Source organism: Perognathus longimembris, chromosome 5, assembly GCF_023159225.1.
Source record: "Perognathus longimembris pacificus isolate PPM17 chromosome 5, ASM2315922v1, whole genome shotgun sequence".
Classification (NCBI taxonomy): Eukaryota; Metazoa; Chordata; class Mammalia; order Rodentia; family Heteromyidae; genus Perognathus; species Perognathus longimembris.
Window position 1 is genome coordinate 69,075,093 of NC_063165.1, and position 21,109 is coordinate 69,096,201.

General features: G+C 36.2%; 1 protein-coding gene across 8 annotated transcripts in view; it reads left to right on the forward strand.

Moving 5' to 3' along the window:
- Positions 1-19,120, forward strand: part of Tbl1xr1 (TBL1X/Y related 1) — a 132,583-nt gene extending 113,463 nt beyond the window's left edge. For all 8 annotated transcript variants that reach the window (XM_048347086.1, XM_048347085.1, XM_048347091.1 and 5 more), the window contains 7 exons: positions 689-749; positions 5,501-5,622; positions 5,710-5,784; positions 8,935-9,062; positions 10,451-10,616; positions 13,609-13,710; positions 14,280-19,120. In XM_048347086.1, coding sequence (XP_048203043.1) covers positions 689-749; positions 5,501-5,622; positions 5,710-5,784; positions 8,935-9,062; positions 10,451-10,616; positions 13,609-13,710; positions 14,280-14,306 — 681 coding nt within the window. In that variant the 3' untranslated portion in view covers positions 14,307-19,120. The remainder of the gene's footprint in view (positions 1-688; positions 750-5,500; positions 5,623-5,709; positions 5,785-8,934; positions 9,063-10,450; positions 10,617-13,608; positions 13,711-14,279) is intronic.
- Positions 19,121-21,109: the final 1,989 nt, after the last annotated feature.

The window sequence follows — 21,109 nt, forward strand, 5'->3', positions numbered from 1 at the left end:
GTCACAGCTGAAATTTATTTAGGCTGGGTTTTCTTCACCTAATGAGGCTGCTGAGTGTGGACAGTTTGGAAGTACCATCTTTCATCCCCTCCAACAGTTATCTAGGCCTAGAGAAAAAGAGATTAGAATGTTTTTAGCTAGGGAAGACCATACTAATAATTACCTGTGTGCAGTCACAGAAAGAAGTAGACAGAAACTGGTTCAGGCTACAGATTTGCAGTGGGGATGGGGATGGGGAGAGAAGAGCCCTGTTGAAGATATGTGGCAAGACTCGGAGCTGCCTTCTCTTTCTGTAAATGGAGTTTTCCCACTATTGAAAAGGAGCCAATTTCACTATTAACAAGTGTTTGCCATCTTACAGGTCAACAGTTAAGAGAAATCTTAAATGTACCATTGGAGTGGAGTTTATTATAAGCAATCTGATAAATTCCTAGCATTTTGTTAATGGCTAGTAATTGTTATCTTAAGTAAAATGACTGCTGAAAAATCACCAGGGAAAAATTAAACTACTTAATAATCATCTTTCCCAGGTGAAGTATAGTCTTATTATACTATTTGGGATAGAAGAAATATTTGAAATTCAATCCACTTTCACATGTCATTCTGCTTTAATATAGTCAGCATCTAATTTTTGATATACTCTTTTTAAGTTTATAGGAGTTTCATTTTCTTTCCCTTTGAATTTCAGACTACAATTATTTGGGATGCACATACTGGTGAAGCCAAGCAACAGTTTCCTTTTCATTCAGGTAAATCTTCACATTATGCTTGGCATCTGATTCTTCCTACTTACTAGTTGTGAACTCGACTTCAGCAGCATGTCATTTGTTTTTAGATCTTGAAATTATCAAGTGCTGCTGGTCTTGTTACTATTTCCAGGGGCTGATATTCTGACTTTTAGATTCTCAGGATCATCAGATGTTTGCTGTGAAATGTACCATAAAGACAGCATTTGCAGTTGGGTTTAAGTAGGGAGGTATTATTTAATGTGAAGAATATAGAGAGAGATTTTAAGTTGGAAGATACGGTTTTAATGTTAGTTCACTCTACTTACCAAGCGTTAAGACTGAGCACAGTCTGCCTGTAAATATGGACTAATGTACCTGTTAAGAGGATCAGAGAAAATGGCCTGTATTGAAAGTACTATAACTTGTGTACCTGTACAAAGGTATCTCCAACTTTTCATGTTAAAGTGGTATATCTTAGGCCTCTGAGAAGTATGTGAGCAATATTCTACCTGAGTTATCTGCTGCTTTTGGAATTTTGATTTGGAGGCCAAGATGAGCCTGGTTCCTCTCAAATCTATATTTAAACATCCTTTAACAAACACATCGCACAACACCTTTAGAATGAAAGCATGTAGTGTCGAGTGTTTGCATTTTTGTCCTTTTCCACTTACTGTAATTGTACAAGCCAAATAAGATGTGCCTCAAGTTCCACATTGAACTGAACAGCTTACCTTGATTAATAAAGCTTACCACACCAGCACACATTTATGCCAGAACCCACTGGCACATCAGTTTTTGCTTATCTGTTTCACTTTAGTTTTCACTTCGGTTGATGCAGAGTTTTGTTAAGCCTGATAGTCTTCTTAGACCTGGTTATTCCTCCTAAAAGCTTCTTATGGACCATAGGAGTGGTGTATAGTTGAAATTACTTAAGTGTGCTCTGATTTGTAGCTACCATGTAACAAATAACAATTTGTTAGATAGTATTCTGTACATTATCTCATGGAATCCTGGCTGGAACCGGATGAGGAAGAGAGTGTTGAAGTCACTTTTCAAGTAAATAATCCTGTTTGCTCATGATGTTCTTTAACAGTGTGTGTGTGCATGTTGTGCACATATATACACATTGTGCTGGCTTCTTTTGGTCTTCACAATTAATTTTTTTCCTCATTAGTAACTATGGCTATTCATTTTTGCTACTGGAAATATTCCTTACAAACACTGATAGTTAACTATTGAAAAGAATTTGTGTTGCTGTTTGGTGCTAACACCAATAAAACTGATATAAATATTCAAAAGTCTTTACATGGACATATTATTTTCTTTTCTTTTGTGCAATAACTAGTTGTAAATGGGCTATTCCATTTGATTAACTGCCTGGCAACTTTTCTGAATAGTTTACATTCTGTACTTCTGTCTTTACTGGCACTTGGTTATTCTGTGTGATAGCAGTTGTGGTATCCTCACTGTGGTTGTAATATGCATTTCTCAGACAGGTGGTATGTGCTTTTGTCATGTGTTTCATTGTCTTTGGTAACTCCTTAAAGACCTTTTGATGTAATCAAGTCATTTTCTTTCTTTCTTTTTGTCAGTCCTGGGGCTTGAACTCAGGGCCTGAGCACTGTCCCTGGCTTCTTGTTGTTCAAAGCTAGCACTCTACTACTTGAGCCACAGCGCCCTGGCCTTTTCTATATATGTGGTGCTGAGGAGTTGAACCCAGGGCTTCATGTATACGAGGCAAGCACTCTACCCTACCACTAGGCCATATTCCTGACCCTAAAGTCATTTTCTTATTAATGAGTATTGCTGAATTATGCCCTATTCAGGTATATGCTATGCAAATATTCTATCTTAGTTTACAGGTTTTCTTTGAACTCTTCCATCAGTGTCCCTGAGAAACCAGAAGTTATTAATTTTTACTAATTTTGTAATTAATTGTTTTCTATGTGTTATCTAATGTGGAAATCTAATTAGCTCTTTCTCTTGGAGATTTTCATTTCTAATATGGGTATTTTAGTATGGGTATTTAGTGCTATAATTTACCTTTAACTACTATTTAAGTACTCTACCTTTGTTGTTCTGTTTTTAATACAAATATTTCTTTTTTGCAGTGCTAGGGATTGAACTCAAGGCCTTGTGTGTTCTAAGCTAAGTGTTCTGCCACTGAGCTATAACCCTAGCCCTAAAATCATAATTATTTTGGCAGTACTGGGTTTGAACTTAGGGCCTTAGGCAAGCTTCCCTTGCTCCTTTCCCTCTTTCTTTCCTTCCTCTTGTTTCTCCCTGTGCCACCCCCCACCCCCCAGCATTCATCATTCATCATGCTTTACTGTGGTTATGGAGTTTTTATTTGCTGAAGCAGCTGGTATATCTGATTTAAGCTGCTTTTAGTTTTTTCAGCTCACATTTTACACACTGCTTAGAACTCTGGATCATGACAGATATTTGGCCTTCTTTAGAATCTTTTATTACATATTGTCTACTAAAGGAATTAAATTTTTTAACGCCCTTCTCCATTCTCTACTTTTTAAGGCTATACCAAAGGTTTTACTTAAACATTTTTAAGTATTGTAAGTTGGTCTATCCTCAGTATTCATTTTAGAGCCTTGTGTTTGCCAGGCAGGACTTAGGCCACACATCCTTTCAGCCCTCAAATTGGTTTAAATGTGACACTGTAATACTATTTAATTTCAGAAATCTAATAGTTACGGGTCAAATTGTAGAAGGAAGAATCTAAAAGTAGAGCATCCAAGGGGAAGAATGAGAAACAGGAATGTGAGGTCACTAAGACATTAACAATTGCAGGAAACAAAGGCTTTAGAGAAGATGGCAGGAGCTGATGGTCCAGTGGGAATTTGATCTCTGGAATAGAGGTGCCTAGCCAAGGGTAGGTGCCACTTCCAGAGACCCAGCCCCCAAAGAGAAGACAGGCATTATTGCCTACCTTTCTCTTTCTCCTGACCTTGGATTTCTGACAGTTTCTTCCATGTAACTTACCTGGAAACCACTTAGGGAAAAAAAAACCTAGCTGGAAAGTGAAATTTGCAAGAGTTGGCTACTGAAGTGGAGGTCAGAGGATGCTTAGTAGTGTATTCGAGAACAGACACATGAGCAGGATGTTTATCCTCATTGCTGTCAGGTGCAATATGCACCAAACAGGAACCATATTTGCATGCTGTCCTGTCCAATTTGGCCTGCAGTTTTTATTGCTGGTTGACTTAGGTGGGATTCTCCCCTAAGCCAATACCACTAGTTGGTATTGGATGAAAGTGACTTATTTTACAAACGATTCCACAGAAACAAGTCAGGAAATGAAGCAGAAAGGGAAGGAGGGAAGAAGCTAGGGAAGGGTGGATTCTGGTGAAAAAGTTCTAGTCTCAGCCTCATTCAGAGTGAAGCTTTGGTGTTTATTTCTCATCTCTACCCAGGTATGTTGGGTTTTTACTTCTCATCTCAACTGCATGCCACCAGCCTACTGGATGCTGTCACAGGCAGCCTCCCATAGGGCAACTCTGTGAAGAAGTTTTCCCTGGGAGCCCCTAGCAAGGAATTGCTCACATAGCCCAGGAAAAAGATCTATAGTTAGGGAATGAACAAACCTTATCTAAAGGACCAATTGTCACTGCTTGGTGAAAATAGGGAATCTGATCTCAATTTGTGTGGTTCTAGAGGTTTTTGTTAAAATAAATTTTTAGTGTTTGGTTGTAGATTCTTAGAATTTGAAAGTCACACAAAAGGTGAATTTATGCTGTTGTTTTTATTTGTCATATGTCTCCTTAACTGGAAGGTTAATCCTATTTCACTCACTATATGTTTAAGAGTCTAAATTCCATTTCCTTCTGTAGTAAGATGTCGTTAAATTCTTCCTTGACAATCTTCTGTTACTTGCTTTCATAAACTTATTACACCCAGGCAGTATTCTAGTTCCTGGCTTTTCATCAAAGAACTATATCTAAAACTTCTCCTATTGTGTGATCATTTTACTGCCATTAGCTTTCTGGGGCTGTACTTTAAGGCTTAGTTTTTACCTGATTTGTCTTTAGCCAGTTAAAAAAATCAGTTTTGCTTTTGTCCTTTGCCTTTTAAAAAATGTCTTGTCCTTTGCCTTTTAAAAAGTACCAGTAGTATGCCATCCCTATGGTTTAGATGATGCTTGAGTTTTAGCATTTTATAAAAGAACCCAATATTTGGTGCTGGTAACTTACATTTTCTATTATACTTTCTCTCACATAGAGGTGATACAACAAATGGATTATTTGTGGTATTTTAGATAGCTTTATTTGTAAGGAGCTCTGTCTCTTTCTCTCTCTCTCCCTCTCTCTCTCTCTCTCTCTCTCTCTCCCCCTCTCCCTCTCTCCTCTCTCCTCTCCCTCTCCCTCTCCCTCTCCCTCTCCCTCTCCCTCTCCCTCTCCCTCTCCCTCTCCCTCTCCCTCTCCCTCTCCCATTTCTAGGGCTTGAATTCAGGGCTGGGCTCTGTCCTTTGCTCTAGGCTAGCACTCTACCACTTGAGCCACAGCACTATTTCTGGCTTTTTCTGTTTATATGATATTGAGGAATCAGACACAGGGCTTCATGAAGGCTAGACAAGCACTCTACCACTAAGCCACATTCCCAGACCCTAGGATTTTTCTTAGTGTCATAAAGAGTATAAGTAAAATAATACTACTGTGTCATTTAGCATATTTAATGTAACAAACCATGATTCAAAATTCAAGATGTTAGATTTTAATCTATGTGGAGTAAATACAACCTAAACGTTTGTTCCTCTTCAGCACCAGCATTGGATGTTGACTGGCAGAGCAACAACACCTTTGCTTCCTGTAGTACAGATATGTGTATTCATGTCTGCAAATTAGGACAAGACAGACCTATTAAAACATTCCAGGGACATACGGTAAGAGACCTTTTTCCTTTAAGCAAGTAATGGACAAGTCATGTTGTAGAATAGTTTTGGAGTGTAAATGTTTGCTGTTATTTTCAGAACGAAGTAAATGCTATCAAGTGGGACCCAACTGGCAATCTTCTGGCCTCCTGTTCTGATGACATGACTTTGAAGGTAATTCTGTCAGTGGGAGTAAGGGGGTCCCACAGTGTGGCTGCTCTGGCCATTTAGAATAGCACTCTCACACTGAATATTTAGAGCTGAGTAAAAGATTCACCATCCAGCTTTTTAGTGGGTATTATTGTTTTTCTATTCTTTATGTTTTCTGAAATATATAAAAACACTTGAATGTAGTCATTTCTGTTTAAAGAATGGCTGTGAGATATGATGTTCTATTAGTAATGGTTTTTCAGAGAGATGGAATCAATAAAGACAGTGGGAGCGGATAGGATCTCTATGAGAATTGGTGTACATGATTATAGAGGCCGAGAAGTCCAACAGTGTGTTGCCTAAAATCTGCTCAGGAAATCAGTTCCAGTATCGAATCATAAGGCTTGGGAATAAGAAATGCTCGTGCCAGTGGTATAAAATATACCAATCCAAGGGCAGACTAACATTTTAACTCAGCAGTGACACTGTAGAACAGGAGTGAGACTTGCCACCTTTGAATTTTATGGAGGCCCTCACAAAATCAACTTTGCTTCTCATCCAGAAACTCACAGAGATAGTGTTGTTACAACTCAAGTCGACATAGAAAATTAACGATTACAGATAATAAGAAATGTAAAGTTTTAAATTGACTTCACTATTTAGGAAGTCATATGTTGGTACAATCAATTTTCTTGCATGTGTTAAGATTTGACTTAAGATATTTGTAGTAGTTGGTTTTGCTGTGGTGTGAATGTAGAACACCTTTACTTGGACATGTGAGCCTAGTGAACAAGCCAGTATCCTCAGCTGAAAATGGGTTTTATTTTTGTGTGTGACTACAAGCAAAACTTACATGTACTTTTTTTTTCCTTTTTTTTTTTGCCAGTCCTGGGGCTTGAACTCAAGGCCTGAGCACTGTCCCTGGTTTCTTTTTGCTCAAGGCTAGCACTCTACCACTTGAGCCACAGCGCCACTTCTGGCTTTTTCTATATATGTGATGCTGAGGAATCAAAAAGCCTTGTGACTTGAGCCACAGCCCTACGTAGGCCTAGCTTTCTAGTGGTTATGGCTAATTGGACATAAGAGGCTCTCAGACTTTCTTTCCCAGGCTGGCTTTGAACTGCAATCCTCAAATCTCATCCTTCTGATGAGCTACGTATGTGTGGGTCACCGGTGCCCTGCCACATTTAACATTTTTATCCATGACTTTGCAGTGGGTTACTTTGACTATAAGAGCTTCATAATAATAGCAGAGGAAAGTCACTTTCCTTCTACTGTATACAGACTGAATAGAGCTTGGGAACCTTTTATCCTAAACAGAATTTTTTTTTTTTTTTAATCCCTTTGTGTTTTCATTTAGGTAATTTTTTTTTTTTTTTTTTTTTTTTTTTTGGCCAGTCCTGGGCCTTGGACTCAGGGCCTGAGCACTGTCCCTGGCTTCTTCCTGCTCAAGGCTAGCACTCTGCCACTTGAGCCACAGTGCCGCTTCTGGCCGTTTTCTGTATATGTGGTGCTGGGGAATCGAACCTAGGGCCTCGTGTATCCGAGGCAGGCACTCTTGCCACTAGGCTATATCCCCAGCCCTAGGTCATTTTCAGTTAGATAGCTCTGCTCAAGTTTGGGCTTCCTTTTAAACATTGTTAGTACAAACTTCTTTCTTTATTGTTTATATAATTGATTTCCTTGTATGAGAATGTACTTATTCTATGAAATGAGGTCTTCTGGAGCAGCACATGGCACATGTGAGAAAGTAAAAGAAGACCAGTGCTGCCACAAGTTTGGTCTAGTGGTAGAGTGCTTGCCTGGCATGCGTGAAGCCCTGGGTTCAAATCCACAGTACCACATACACAGAAAAACCCAGTGGTTCAAGTGGCAGAGTGCTAGCCTTGAGCAAAAAGAGCTCAAGGACAGTGCCCAGGCTCTGAGTTCAAGCCTCAGGACTGTTAAGAAAAGAAAACAAGAAGGCTAGTGCTCAGAGAGCTCTGTATCATGGTTGAGTTGCAAACTGGAGAGGTTGGAGAATTGGAGCCTGTCATTCTGTAATCCTAAGAATAATTAAAGGTTACACTTGTTTTAAAAGTGTAATGGAGTTAGCTATTTTCTGAGAACCAGGAATAAAATGAATCTCAAGAAACACTTAAGAGTTTCCACAATTTAAGGCCTTATGTAAAGAAGAATATTTTAAGGGATAAAAAGTGGCCAGTTGTATCTCATGCTATTGTAAGTTCTGGAAACTTGTCTGTTGAATTTATTTATAAAGGATTATGCATCTTTTTGCTCTAAAACACTGATATTGTTTTTATTATTACATCACAGAAATGTGAATTCCAGTTACTTGTTAATTTATTGTGAAATTATACTATCTGTATTTGTTTGACAAGATAATACAAATCCTTACCCTACATCTATAATGAATGATTGCTATAGTTCTTTTGACATATATTATAATTTTTGTTAGATTCTAATTTTCAAGCTTTGTTTTAGAATCATGTTGATTTGAAACTGTACAATTAAATTTTCACCTTAACTTTTTAATTATAGCATGTATATATTTTGTAGCATGGTTGTATGAGTCCTCATTTGCATTATTTGTATGTGAGTTATTTTTACTTTTCAATGACAAAATTTTCCTGATAGTTTGTAGTATAGGGTTTTAATTTAAGGGACAACATTAAAAACAATTCATTCAATATTCTGGGTTTGTTACTCAAAGAACTTTGTGTCTATGTCTGGTTTGGGGAGCAGAGCCAGAGGCCCACACATGCTAGGCTAGTGCTCCACCACTGAGACATATGGATACCATCTGAAATTATCAAAAGTAATCTTAAAACAGTTATAGTTAATTTAGACTTCAAAGCGTCACAGTGGTGAATAAACTATCACCTTTTTACAAAGACGAAAATGTTATACAACCTGCTATACTTGTTTCTTTGTAAACATTTTAACCAATACAGTTGTTTCTGGTTATATTACTTATATTTTTTTTTCAAATTTTTATTATCAAACTGATGTACAGAGAGGTTACAGTTTCATACATTAGGCATTGGATACATTTCTTGTACAGTTTGTTACCTTGTCCCTCATACCCCCTATTACTTATATTTTTATCTGGAAGACAGTATTTTAAATGTACACGCTGTATGGAAATTAAAAATATTTTCTCTTTTTGTTTAGATATGGAGCATGAAACAAGATAATTGTGTCCATGATTTGCAAGCACATAATAAAGAAATTTATACTATTAAATGGAGTCCAACAGGACCAGGGACAAATAATCCAAATGCCAACCTTATGTTAGCAAGGTGATATTTCTTCTTTACTCTTTTTTTATGACTCTTGTGTAAATAGAACATAATAAATATGGCAGAAAATTAGAAGATTCTATGAAATGAGAATATAGTTTTTATTTTTTAAGTGCCAGTTCAAGCTGGAGCTTGAATTCAGGGCCTGGGCTCTGGTTCCTGAGTCTTTTTGCTCAAGGCTAGCTCTGAATTTTTAGTTTTTAATTGCAGATAAGAGACCCACAAACTTTTCTGCTGGGGCCTGGCCTTGAACACTAATCCTCAGATCTCAGCCTCCAAGTAGCTAGGATTACAAGTATGAGCTACCAGCACCTGTTTTAAGGACTGTATTTTTAATAGGAACCATTAAACAGTGGGAATTTTACTATCACAATCTCAGGTCTTAAGAATTTTTATATCTAGGACTGGGAATATGGCCTAGTGGCAAGAGTGCTTGCCTCCTCGTATACATGAAGCCCTGGGTTCAATTCCCCAGCACCACATATATAGAAAACGGCCAGAAGTGGCGCTGTGGCTCAAGTGGTAGAGTGCTAGCCTTGAGCAAGAAGAAGCCAGGGACAGTGCTCAGGCCCTGAGTCCAAGCCCCAGGACTGGCAAAAAAAAAAAAAAAAAAAAAAAAAAAGAATTTTTATATCTAATAATAATGAAGCTGGGGCTGGTGGCTTACACCTATAATCCTTGCTATTCAGGAGGCTGAGACTCCAGCTTGGGAAGGAAAGTCCAAAAGATTCTTCTCCCCAGTTAGCCACCAGAAAACTGGAAGTGGAGCTTCCAGTAGAGTGGTAGCCTTGAGCAAAAGATCTCAGACAACATCCAGGTCCGGAGTTCGAGCACCCCATGCCCATCTTAAACAACAACAAAAAAAGGGAAGACAATATAGACTTATGATATAAAATATTAATTAAAACCAATTAAATTGGCAAGGCATGTGGACACTTGCCAGTAGTCCCAACAACATTCAGTAGGCTGGGACAGGAGTGCCCCAAGTGTGAAGCTATCCTGGGCCATATAAGAAGTTTGAGGCCAGCCTAGAGAAGAAATAAGGTCTAGTATAATAAAAATTTATAAGCATCATACAAAGAAATATGAATTTTAAAATAAAGTCAAATTGATGTTCAAAGCTATGGGTTAGTTAAGAGATTTACTAATTTAAAAAATAACAGTGAAATAGCACATTTATGTTTTCCAGGTCAAAGATCTAGGGATGCCATTAACTGCTTTTTTTCTCTTGTTTAACTTTTCATTATTCAGAATACTTTTATTTTGACAGTCTAGTCTTCTCATGAAGGATTTGTCGCTAGCTGTTAGGAGTAGCACAGTGTGGGAACTGAGCAAGCCTCAATGAGTATTTTATTACTTATAAAATGATTTCCCTCCTTGTTTTCCAGTGCGTCCTTCGATTCTACTGTTAGGTTATGGGATGTAGACCGAGGGATTTGCATCCATACTTTGACAAAACACCAAGAGCCTGTGTACAGTGTCGCTTTCAGTCCCGACGGCAGGTATCTGGCAAGCGGTTCTTTCGACAAATGTGTGCACATCTGGAACACACAGGTATGTCTGCAATATTTAAATGGTAGATGCTTCAAGCATTTGCCTATATAAGTTTTTGTTTTTTGGTTATTTAGTATAATTTTTAGTTTTAAAAACGTAGAAGTATGTTTCTAGAGAATTTGTAGCTAAGTAAAGATCAAAACCGATAGAAGTTATATTTTCATATGTAGACCAGAATTTAGTATAGTTTTACATCGCTTTTTTATTATTCATGATGTTATTTGTTTTAACAGTGTTGCAGGCACAAAAGTGAAAGGTTTAAGTTCTTTATTTAGATAAATGGCATTTTATTAGCTAGAATTGTTCTTGAAGGCACTGTTGATGAGTAATTAAAATGTATTGAAGAACGAGGGGCTGGTAATACTAGCCCACTCAGGAGAGGACTGTGGTGTGAAATCAACTTCAGGCAGAAAGGTCAATAAAGTGCTTACTTTCAAAGTAACCAGGAAAATAACCAGACTGGAGGCATGGTAGAGTGCCCTACCATTTCCTCAAGAAGCTCTCCGACTTTATTTTTGATTGGTGCTTTTCATAGCTTAATAATTATTTTTGTAGATACCACTGGTGGTGTAGAGATATTTTTCATAGTATTTAAGCTATACTCGTTGTTTTTAACTTTTCTGGAGTTGATTTTTCTATATTTTTTGAAGTGTAGATAAAATTTATCTTTCATATGGACACTTAATTGTTACATTCTGTGTTGTCACAGAACTTCACTGTCTACTCACTGTTTTCATATGTGTTAGTCATAAACCCAGCTGTGAGTTTGGTGTATAGATTCTCTGTACATTTATATGCCTGAAACTAGAACATTGCTTAGCTCAGTATCATAAGTCTTCCTCCTTATTACTCAAACTTGTTTTGCAATTCTTGTCTTTGTATTTTTTTTTAAGTACACTTTTGAAAATTATTTTTGACTGCTTCAAGTTTCTGCATGACTTAGGGGGAAATTGCCACTGATTTTTTTTTATCTCATTTGTCACTCATTTGTCTTTTATTTTCTTAGCATTTTATCATTTTATCCATAAAGATCTTTTATATATTTAAAATGTATTCTGAAATGTCTTTTGCATATATGGACACACCAGTACTGGGGCCTTGCACTTTTCTATGGCTCTTCCACTTAGAGCCTTACCTCCACATTGGCTTTTTGCTGATTAATTGGAGGTAAGAGTCTGTCTGGCTTCAAACCATGATGTTCAGGTGTCAGCCTCCTGAGTGTCTAGAGATGTGAGCTACATCTAGTTGACCAGTCTCTTAAAATTTTTTTAACTTATTGCTCATATTTGGAACAATCTTCTGACATTAGTTTTAATGAAATTCGGCTATGGAACCTTCAAGTGCTAATGAAAAATGCTGTGAGGCTTTCAAGAGCAATTGGTTCTATTCTTCGAGTTATTGATGAAAAATCTTGTTTCACTTTTTTTTTGGTGGGGGGTGGGGCGCTTCTTGGGTCTTGAACTCGGGGCATTCGTGCTCTTCCTGAGCTTCTTTTGCCGAAGCCTAGCACCTTACCACTTGAGATAGAGCTTTACTTCTGTCTTTTCTTCGTGGGAGGGGGTAGATAATTGGTAATGAGAGAGTCTGGTGGATTTTCCTGTCCAAGCTGGCTTCCAAGTATAGTCCTCAGATTTCAACCTCCTGAATAGCCAGGATTACATTACAAGCATGGCCACCAGCACCTATCTTGTTTTGCTTCTTTAAATTGATGTTTCAAAATGACGTCTAGTGAATTTTCCACGAGCCACACCTCCGGTTTGGAGTTTTTGCTAGCTAACCTTGCCACAGTGTAGCTTGAATGGTCTCTAGTCCACATCTAGTACTCATTTCCATCTTGAAAACTCATAATTACTTTTCCTGTCACATTCCCATCAGCATTTTAGTCTTCCAAGCATCTACTCAAATTGCCTATTGAGCTTTGCTTACCATTCATATTACATACCTTCTCCAGCCTTTATGTCCAGGCTCTTTCCCATTTTCTCCCACAAACCATTTACAAAAGACATCTGAGCCACACGGTCAGGTTTACTCATAGCAACAGCCCCATTTGTTTATCTAGTATCAGTTTCTGTAGTTAGCTTTTGTTGTTGTGACTAAAATACCTGAGATAACTGAGAAGAAAGATTTTTTTTTTTAGCCCACAGTTTCAGAGGTGTCAGCCAGGAAGTAGAAAAAAGAGGCCAGATGAATCATTTTTGTTTTCATTGCTGAAGGAATAAATACATAAGTTACACTTAAGACTCAGACAATTGTTAATGTTTTTGCTGTGTTTTCTTAAGCTTAGAGCATCTTTCAAGAATAATTTTATGTTCTTTCAGCCTCTCGTGACTGTTTTGACCCATGTACATTCCTAGCTTATACTTAGCATGGGAATAAACATGAATATAGAATTGTTTGGGGATTATGTTGTGTTTCTTTGTGATAGATTGTCAAAGAAATACTTTTGTTTCTGGAGATGCTGGCAAAATTCATGCACCCTCAGTAAAAGCAAAAAATTGCCTGTATCCTAGTTACCCAGATCATGGTTCAAAGCCAGCCCAGGCATGAAAGTCCATGAGACTCTTAACTCTTAATTAACCACCAAAAAGCCAGAAGTGGAGCTGTGACTCAAGTGATAGAACACTAGCTTTAAGCAAAAAAATCTCAGGGACAGCACCCAAACCCTAAGTTCAAACTCCAGGACCATTACAAGAAATAAATAAAGCAAAAAATTGTTTTCTATCATGTATTGAATGTTTATCTGTAGCTCTGTCATAGATGCTAAAAATAATCAAGACTATTTACTACACTAGAAGAACTGAGTACATGTTGGAGTGGTCTTTTGAGGTTAGTCTTTAAAAAAAGGAATGCATCATTTCTAGCATTTTCGGAACTTAAAGCTAAATTCTATCTTGTTAGAAATTCTACTTGTTAGAAATAAAGCAATATTGTATTTTATTCACTATTTGATTTTTTAATAATGATTGTTAAGATTATGTCTTTCAATTTTTAGACAGGTGCTCTAGTTCACAGCTATAGGGGAACAGGTGGAATTTTTGAAGTTTGCTGGAATGCAGCAGGAGACAAAGTTGGAGCCAGTGCATCAGATGGTTCAGTAAGTACAGAATGCTTTCAGGGGATCAGCATGCACACGGCAGGGAGATTTACTGTAGTTATTTTGATGACTATGGAAGTGTTTTGTACAAAAGAAGTTTGAAGATGCATTATTTATTTCCACCTGTAGGCTATATATTTTTCATGTTTGTTACAGTCAAAATGTCAACCAAATTTTGGCTGCTTTTACCAGAACAGTGTCTCTTGAATCAAGTTGTGAACAATTATTTTGGAATGTACATCTTCTTTAGTTACGTATATAACAGAGGGTCACTCTAGGAATGAGTTGAGGTTTTAGGTTTAGGAAAGGGAGATTGGAGGTCATTGGTTTCTTAACTGAGTAATGTGGGATACTGAGAGACTTTCAGGGATGTGTTTGCTCTAAAAGCAAATGGAAAATGGAAAGGATGTAGCCATTGGCTCTTCCTTGAAGCTTTGACTTAATAGAAGCTCTTCTTTGAAGAACTTGGAACTAGGAAACAGATTGCAAATTGTACTATGGAAAGGTTAAGTTTGAAATGTACAATAAAGATGGTAAGTACGTTGGTTGATTATTTTTATTTCTTACAGGTTTGTGTATTAGATCTTCGGAAATAGCGCTACTAGTTGGAAGCCATGGACCGACTATGAATGTGTACATAGCCAAAATGACTGTCCCTGACCCATGTACTGCTACAGTCCCACTTGAACCATGGCCAGTCCACTACAGCCAAATCTAAGAGAAGTATATACATACAATGTATATAAACAAAATTGCACCCTGAAGATGACAGAGTTTTGTCACAGCTTGTGAATTCTGTTCACCAAGTGCTGGAATCTAATCTGCTGTGCCCCTAAAATAGCATTTAGAAGTTTGGCATATGAAAAACAGAAGAGAAAAGGAAATATACGCTATAAAAGCAGACCATATATGTACCAGAGTTTGGATACTAATGACAGCCTTGTTTCTCCCCTTTGAATCAATCAGCAGACACCATGGATTCTATTCTTTTTTCCCTTCAGTAGTGAGCAGTTTGTATGTACAGAGAAAATGGACGTAACAAAACTTGCAGCAGTAGTTTGTTCTTGCTTTTAAATTTTGTTTTTGGTTTGATTATGGATGCATGAAGTAAGGGAGTGAATCAGTTTCTTGTTTATTATTTTTTTCACCTTTTAAACAAAAAATTTCTTAAAAATACTTTAAAGCATTCTTTTGAAGAGGTTAGATGTTTGGTACATTTTTGGCTCCCAGAGCATATATTCAACTGGTGCATATTGTAGAAGGGGGCATTGGAAGTTAAATGAAAGCATAGGACTTCGGTCATGTCAACCTAGAAGAAACATCATAAAGAAGGATATTATGCTCTGTTTCTATTTCTTCTTTCTATTTCTCTCTGTCTCTCTCTCTGTCTCTTTTTCTCTCTCTCATTATTTTTTATTTTAGTGATGTGGCTTCAATACAGTAGGTTATTTTGGGGGACATATTTCTGCCAATTAAATACTAGAAGGGCACAAATGTTTTGTTTTTCTTTTTTTAAGTTCCATATTGAAGATACAAAAAAAAAAGTCTTCTGATGTTTTGTAACCATAAGTAAATTATGGTTAAATGTGCACTATTGTGAAAAGGAGCAAAGTAGTTTGGGGCTTTTTTTGTTATTTGTTTTGCTTTGATTTTTAAGAGATTAAAATGTTTCTGGATGAGGATTAGCTTCTCAAAGTGTCCATCATTCTGTATAGAAGCTTAAATATGTAATGTAACCAAACTCCAGTATTAAAAAATCTCTCATGTTATTTTCCTTTATACAAAGCAAGATAACGGCATATAACACTGCCATTACATGGCAAAATGTTTGCTACCTTAGTTTAAAAACAATCTTTAAGACAAAAGACTTGCTTCAAGGTGTTTTTAAATAGCAGTGATTCAGAATTTAAAAAAAAGTAATTGCACTAACCTCCCTGCTGCTCTGATTCTGCATTTGTGGTACTTGTGACTACATTTTCTCAACTAGAGATAGTTTTACGCTGCTATTTTTTCCCCATAAATCACTACTATATCCTGTCCTTTACTCCATTTATATCAAGTATTTTCTTAAAAGATATAGGTATCAAATCAAATTTCCTCTGTGCTCATGCAGCTAAAAGTAAAGTAATAAAGATAAATGTTAGCATGAGGCCATGCTTATGTGTGTGATTAATAGGGGTTGTCATGATCTTCGTAAGAATCCAGGAGTATCAATTTTGAAGAAAATAGTTGTCAAATTTTTATCCTAAATTTTTAATTAAGGAGTTGCTTATAATCAAGCTTAGAAAACTTATAACACTATTTCTGTTCCAAATTATTTTGAGGGCTTTACTACTAAAAGTTTAACCTGTGTTCTAAGTTGAACTAGAAATCGATTTAACCCAAGTAAGGCAACTTTCGATTTTCAGCATCTGTTGTTTTGCTATTTTTACGAAATAGCATTGATTGAAGCAAGTCTTAGTTTTACTAAGGTAGGGTAGCATTTGCTATTGGTAAAAAGAATAAATACACTTAATTTCACTATACATTGTTATATGTACCCCAGTTGTGGTTAGCGGGGACTATGATACTGTAATATTTTTTTAAAATTTACATCCAGAGAGGCAGTCATTCATGATGGTTTTGTGCCAGTTGCTTTTAGGGTTTTGGATCACATTAGAGATACTTAGAACTTACTGCCCTGTGACTTATGTAGGAAACCTAATATGCGAATATCTGGCACTTGATATCCTGCTTTTATTGCTAGAGGTCCACATCTGTGTTTGACCTCTGTTGTTGTTTAAAAAAATAAAAAATAAAAAAATCTGTGCAATAATTTTTAAATGTGCTCCCAGGAATAGACACAAATGTTTTGAGTATGTTAAGCTGCATTTTCCTTTAGCGATGCATTTGTCAATTGCACTGAATTTAAATCTGAAAGTCAGAGGTGATTATTGATAGTACTTTTGTATTTTGATATGGACAATTTATTCATTTGCATACAGTTAATGACTTTTTTTCCCAGCTGATTTAAAGGATAGTCAAATTCTGCAATATGGCTGCCAAAATAGACAGCTACATTTTTATGACATTGTCATCTTTTCTGTTTTTTTTTTTTTTAATTCTTCTGCTATTTTACTTAAAGCATAATAGCCACGATAGGACATATAAAAGAGTATAAATTCAGAGCTTTATTATCCTGAAGTCTTGGGTCTTTCAAGTATAACCTTCTCTGAAAGGTGTCCATCTCATAGGCTGGTTCTTCATGAGCATCCGTGTGTTGGGTTTTGCTGCTGTTCTCAACATCACCATTGCCTGCTGTGTGCCACTATGCTGCTCCAATAGACATGAATAAGATTGTCTCTAATTGAGCAGTAACATGATTGCAAGAGACCAAGTTTCACAGCCTGTAAACGTTCTATATTTGAGGTTCTTACTCATTTTTCCTCCCATTTTCTCATGAGAACAATTTGTTCCTGAAGATCAGCTGAATGCAGTAGTTTTTCTATAGTATTCACTATAGATTGTTATTTTTATGCTACCATTATGAAATTTAATTGTAAGGAAAAATAGGAAGGAAAACTTGAATGAATTCTTAACTGATTTTAATAAAATAAAGAGCAGCTGCCACTCTTAAATGTCATAAAGGAATATTTTTTCTTCTCCATGTAGAAATCTCTTAAGTACTTACATTTGTTCTAATCCCCCTTTCCTGTAATTGATCAGGTAATATCATTGATTTTAAAATGAGTTTTAGAAGTGGTAACTGGTAATTTCCTAATAGGTCTTAGCGTGTATCAAATTCTGTTTTAAGGAATTATTCTTTAGGTAAGGTATGTTTTAGGATTAAACACCTTTTACAGATACTGAAAGTGCCTCCTTTTGTGGTGTAAAAAACAAATTATGGTGCAAAAAGTAATCACTAGATTGAATTACATGAAGGTTTTTTGCTTTTTGACATAAAAATGTCAAGAGAAAGGCCAAAGATTTGTACTTTTTCACTTAACTTATAAAGCACTCCTTTTTTCCTTAAACTTCTTTCTGTCAAATTAGATTTAATGAGAGAGTACTATTTTTAAGGAGCTATCTGTTTATGTAGAATGATTTTGTTAAGAGTAATGTAAACTATTAATGAGTAGAGGCCTAAAGAGGACCGTGCATTTTTGCTATTTAAAGGAATCATAAATGACCATACTTTGAGAGAGCAAAAATGACAAGTTTTGCTAGATGCTTAGAAAAACAAATCTCATGCAGTGCTATTAACTCTTTTTAAGACCATTTTCATTTTCTTAGCACATTGTATGTTTCTACAGAACCTGTGTTCATGCTCACATACTAAGGACGGTACTTGCATATGGTGAATTACTATTGACAGTTTTGCAGAAATCTTGTTTTCACTGGACCAACATTGTGGCATGGCAGCAAATGCCAACATTTTGGGGAATAGCAGCAAACCTACAGAGACCCTGGTTGTTATTGTTGTTGTTGTTTTTGTTGCTGTTGTTTGTTTGTTTTTGGTTCCCCTCCCTTCCCTTCTCTGAATCAGCAGGGGTGGCCGGAGGGTAGGGAGCTTATGAATTACTCCTTCCAGTAGTAGCTCTGAGTGTCACATTTAATATCAATTTTTAACATGATTCTAGTTAAGTGTAGAAGAGAGAGAAAAAGAGGAAGTATTCACTTTTTTAATACACTGATTTAGAAATTTGATGTCTTATATCAGTAGTTCTGAGGCATTGATAGCATCCTTTATTTCTGCCTTTATGTTGACAGTGTTGAAGCAGGGTGAATAAACTAGGGCATATTTTTCTTTTCTAGTGAGCTGCTTCATGATTTTTTTTTTTTTGGAATTTCTGGATAAGTTCAAGAAAATGTTCTGCATGTTGTATCTAGTCTGATGTACTTATCCATCTCATTACAGACAAAAACACACAGACTGCATTTTGTAGCTCTGTAATCCTTGAATACAGAAGTAATTTTCTTCTTTCCTAACTTTGACATTGTAGCTATAATGTTTTCATTTTGATTTTTCCAAATCCTTTGGGTCTAATTCTGTGAGCCTACCTGTAGCACTGGATTAAAATGTCTGCATCATTTCTTTAGTTATCCGGTTAACTTTAAAACTGTTGTAAAAGTGTAAACCAGCCCATGACAGTTTTTTGTACATGTTAAAGAACTTATTGTTCAGTTTTCATGATTATTGTGTAAGGAAGACTGATGAAGATGTTCTATGCTGTCCTGGACCATGTTAATTACACTTACAATGTATTTGGTTCCACATCACAATGATTTGTCCCCAATGACTCTTTTATCCTTTTTAGGCACATTTTTTTTGTTGTTGTTGTTGCAGTTTCCCTTTGCATTGTATTGCTTTGACAACTGTAATTTGAATCAGATCTGAAAGAGGTCCAGAATAAAATATATTTTGATATTATGTTGGCTGTGTACATATATAAAACCTTTGATATCTCTGTAGTTTGTATAGCCTCTTTAGTCGAGTAAAGAGAGGGATGGTATTTCTTGTTTACAATTTATTGTTTACATTTTAATTGCTTTTATTCCTCCAATGTTTTATTGTAGAATAAACCTTTTGCTCTGAGTTAGTCTTTATAACAGAGATATCTGATCTCTCCCTCACTGGTGTTAGCAATTACAACAGTAACTGCCATCAGAACCCAAACCACTCTCACCATAAACATCGCTTTCCAACACATATACTTTAAGTCCATAGATAGAATGAAAATTTTTGCTATTTTATTACTTCTTGCAGGAGATAAGATTTTTTAAAATGAAGGGATTATTTTCTATTTTTATTAAAGAATAATAGAGCATCTAACCAGCTAAGGGGTAGAGGTTACTATCTCTTACTCTAGAGTTACTTAGAGAAATTGATGATGTATTTAAAGGACATTATCTCATATACTTAACCTAAGGAGACCACAAATGCATTTGTTCACTTAGCATGCAGTTGAGCACAAAACAATGAGTATATGTTGTTGAAGATTTTGGGGGCAGGAGGTTCAACTTCTTAGTAACATTTTTGCCTTCACATAGACTATTATAATTGAATCATTTTCTTCCTTAGCTAGTTGCTTATGTTAGGACCAGCTAATAATCTAGGAGCAAAGCTACTAACCACTCCTTTCAGGTTTAATTAACCACAACTCCTTTACAGTTACTTGAGAGATTTTTTTTAAAAGAGAACCCTTGAGTACATTTTTTGTTGTTTTCTTTTGACTTTTCAAAAACTTGTCTTCTCCAGGTCTCCTGCCTTTTCCTTGCCATTTCCCTAGAAACTAGACAAGTACAGGCACAGCCTCCTCGTGTTTTATTAGAGACAAGCCACTGCCGTTGCTAAAAAACTAACAGCCTTTCACTTTCAAGGGGTTAACTTTTATTGCATGGCATAGATTGTTATTAATACTCTGCATTTTATACTTCTTTCAAAAAGTACTGAAGTACTAAGGATTAGAATCAATATGAGCTTGAAGTTGAGCTGAAATTAATTTGAGCAGTCATTGAAGGGATTATTTTTAATTTCATAGTTCTTATACTTTATCATGGATTAGATTTCTTACCTGTTATAATATTTAGCCAGTTAAAGTTTACTGTTTTTGCAATATATTTATTTGGAAAATACAGTGGAGGAAAAGCCACTATGGACAGTGGTTTTATGGTGCTTTTCTCTGCTGTACCGAAGCTCTCTGTCAACAATGAAATGTTAACCCTATGCTTCTTCTACTGCATGCTTCTTAAATGTCATATCTCAATGCTTAATTGTCCTAACTTGTAATATTTTTGTATTAAATTTTTTAGGAGTTCCTTGTAATTTCTTTATAATTTAAGACATATTAAACACAAAGTGTTTAGTAAAGTACAGAATGACAATTACTAATGTTTCTTGGTTGTTGGGTTTGTATGCTCAATTGGGAAGATAGTTCACATCTTAAGACCTAGGAGTAATGGGGTGGGATCTATGTTGGGAGAAAAAAAAAAAGTCCCGGTTTTAGTATTTATTTACTCACTTCCAAGTTTAATTAACCACAACTTCTTTAACAACTCCCTTGTGTTCTGATAGTCTGGTGTCAGAATGGGCTTCTAAAGAGGTTATGCTGTGGATAAACGGGCATCGCATGATTGCAAATCCAGTCATTCTAAATCTCAGTTCAGTCTGAGATAGACATCTATAAATGTAAGCTTCCAGAAACTCGCTCATCTTAGGAAACTTTGAAGACTTACTACAGTGCCAGGACGTTTTCTACATATGTTTTCTTTCTTTCTTTTTTTACATCGGTTTTCTTAGCTTAATTTACGTGTACTACTTTACCAGTTTAATTACCTGATTGGTTACGTGCAAGACAGTATACCCCAGTGGAGGGTGAAGAATAACTAAAACTCCTAGCAGAAACTCCTGCACATTTAG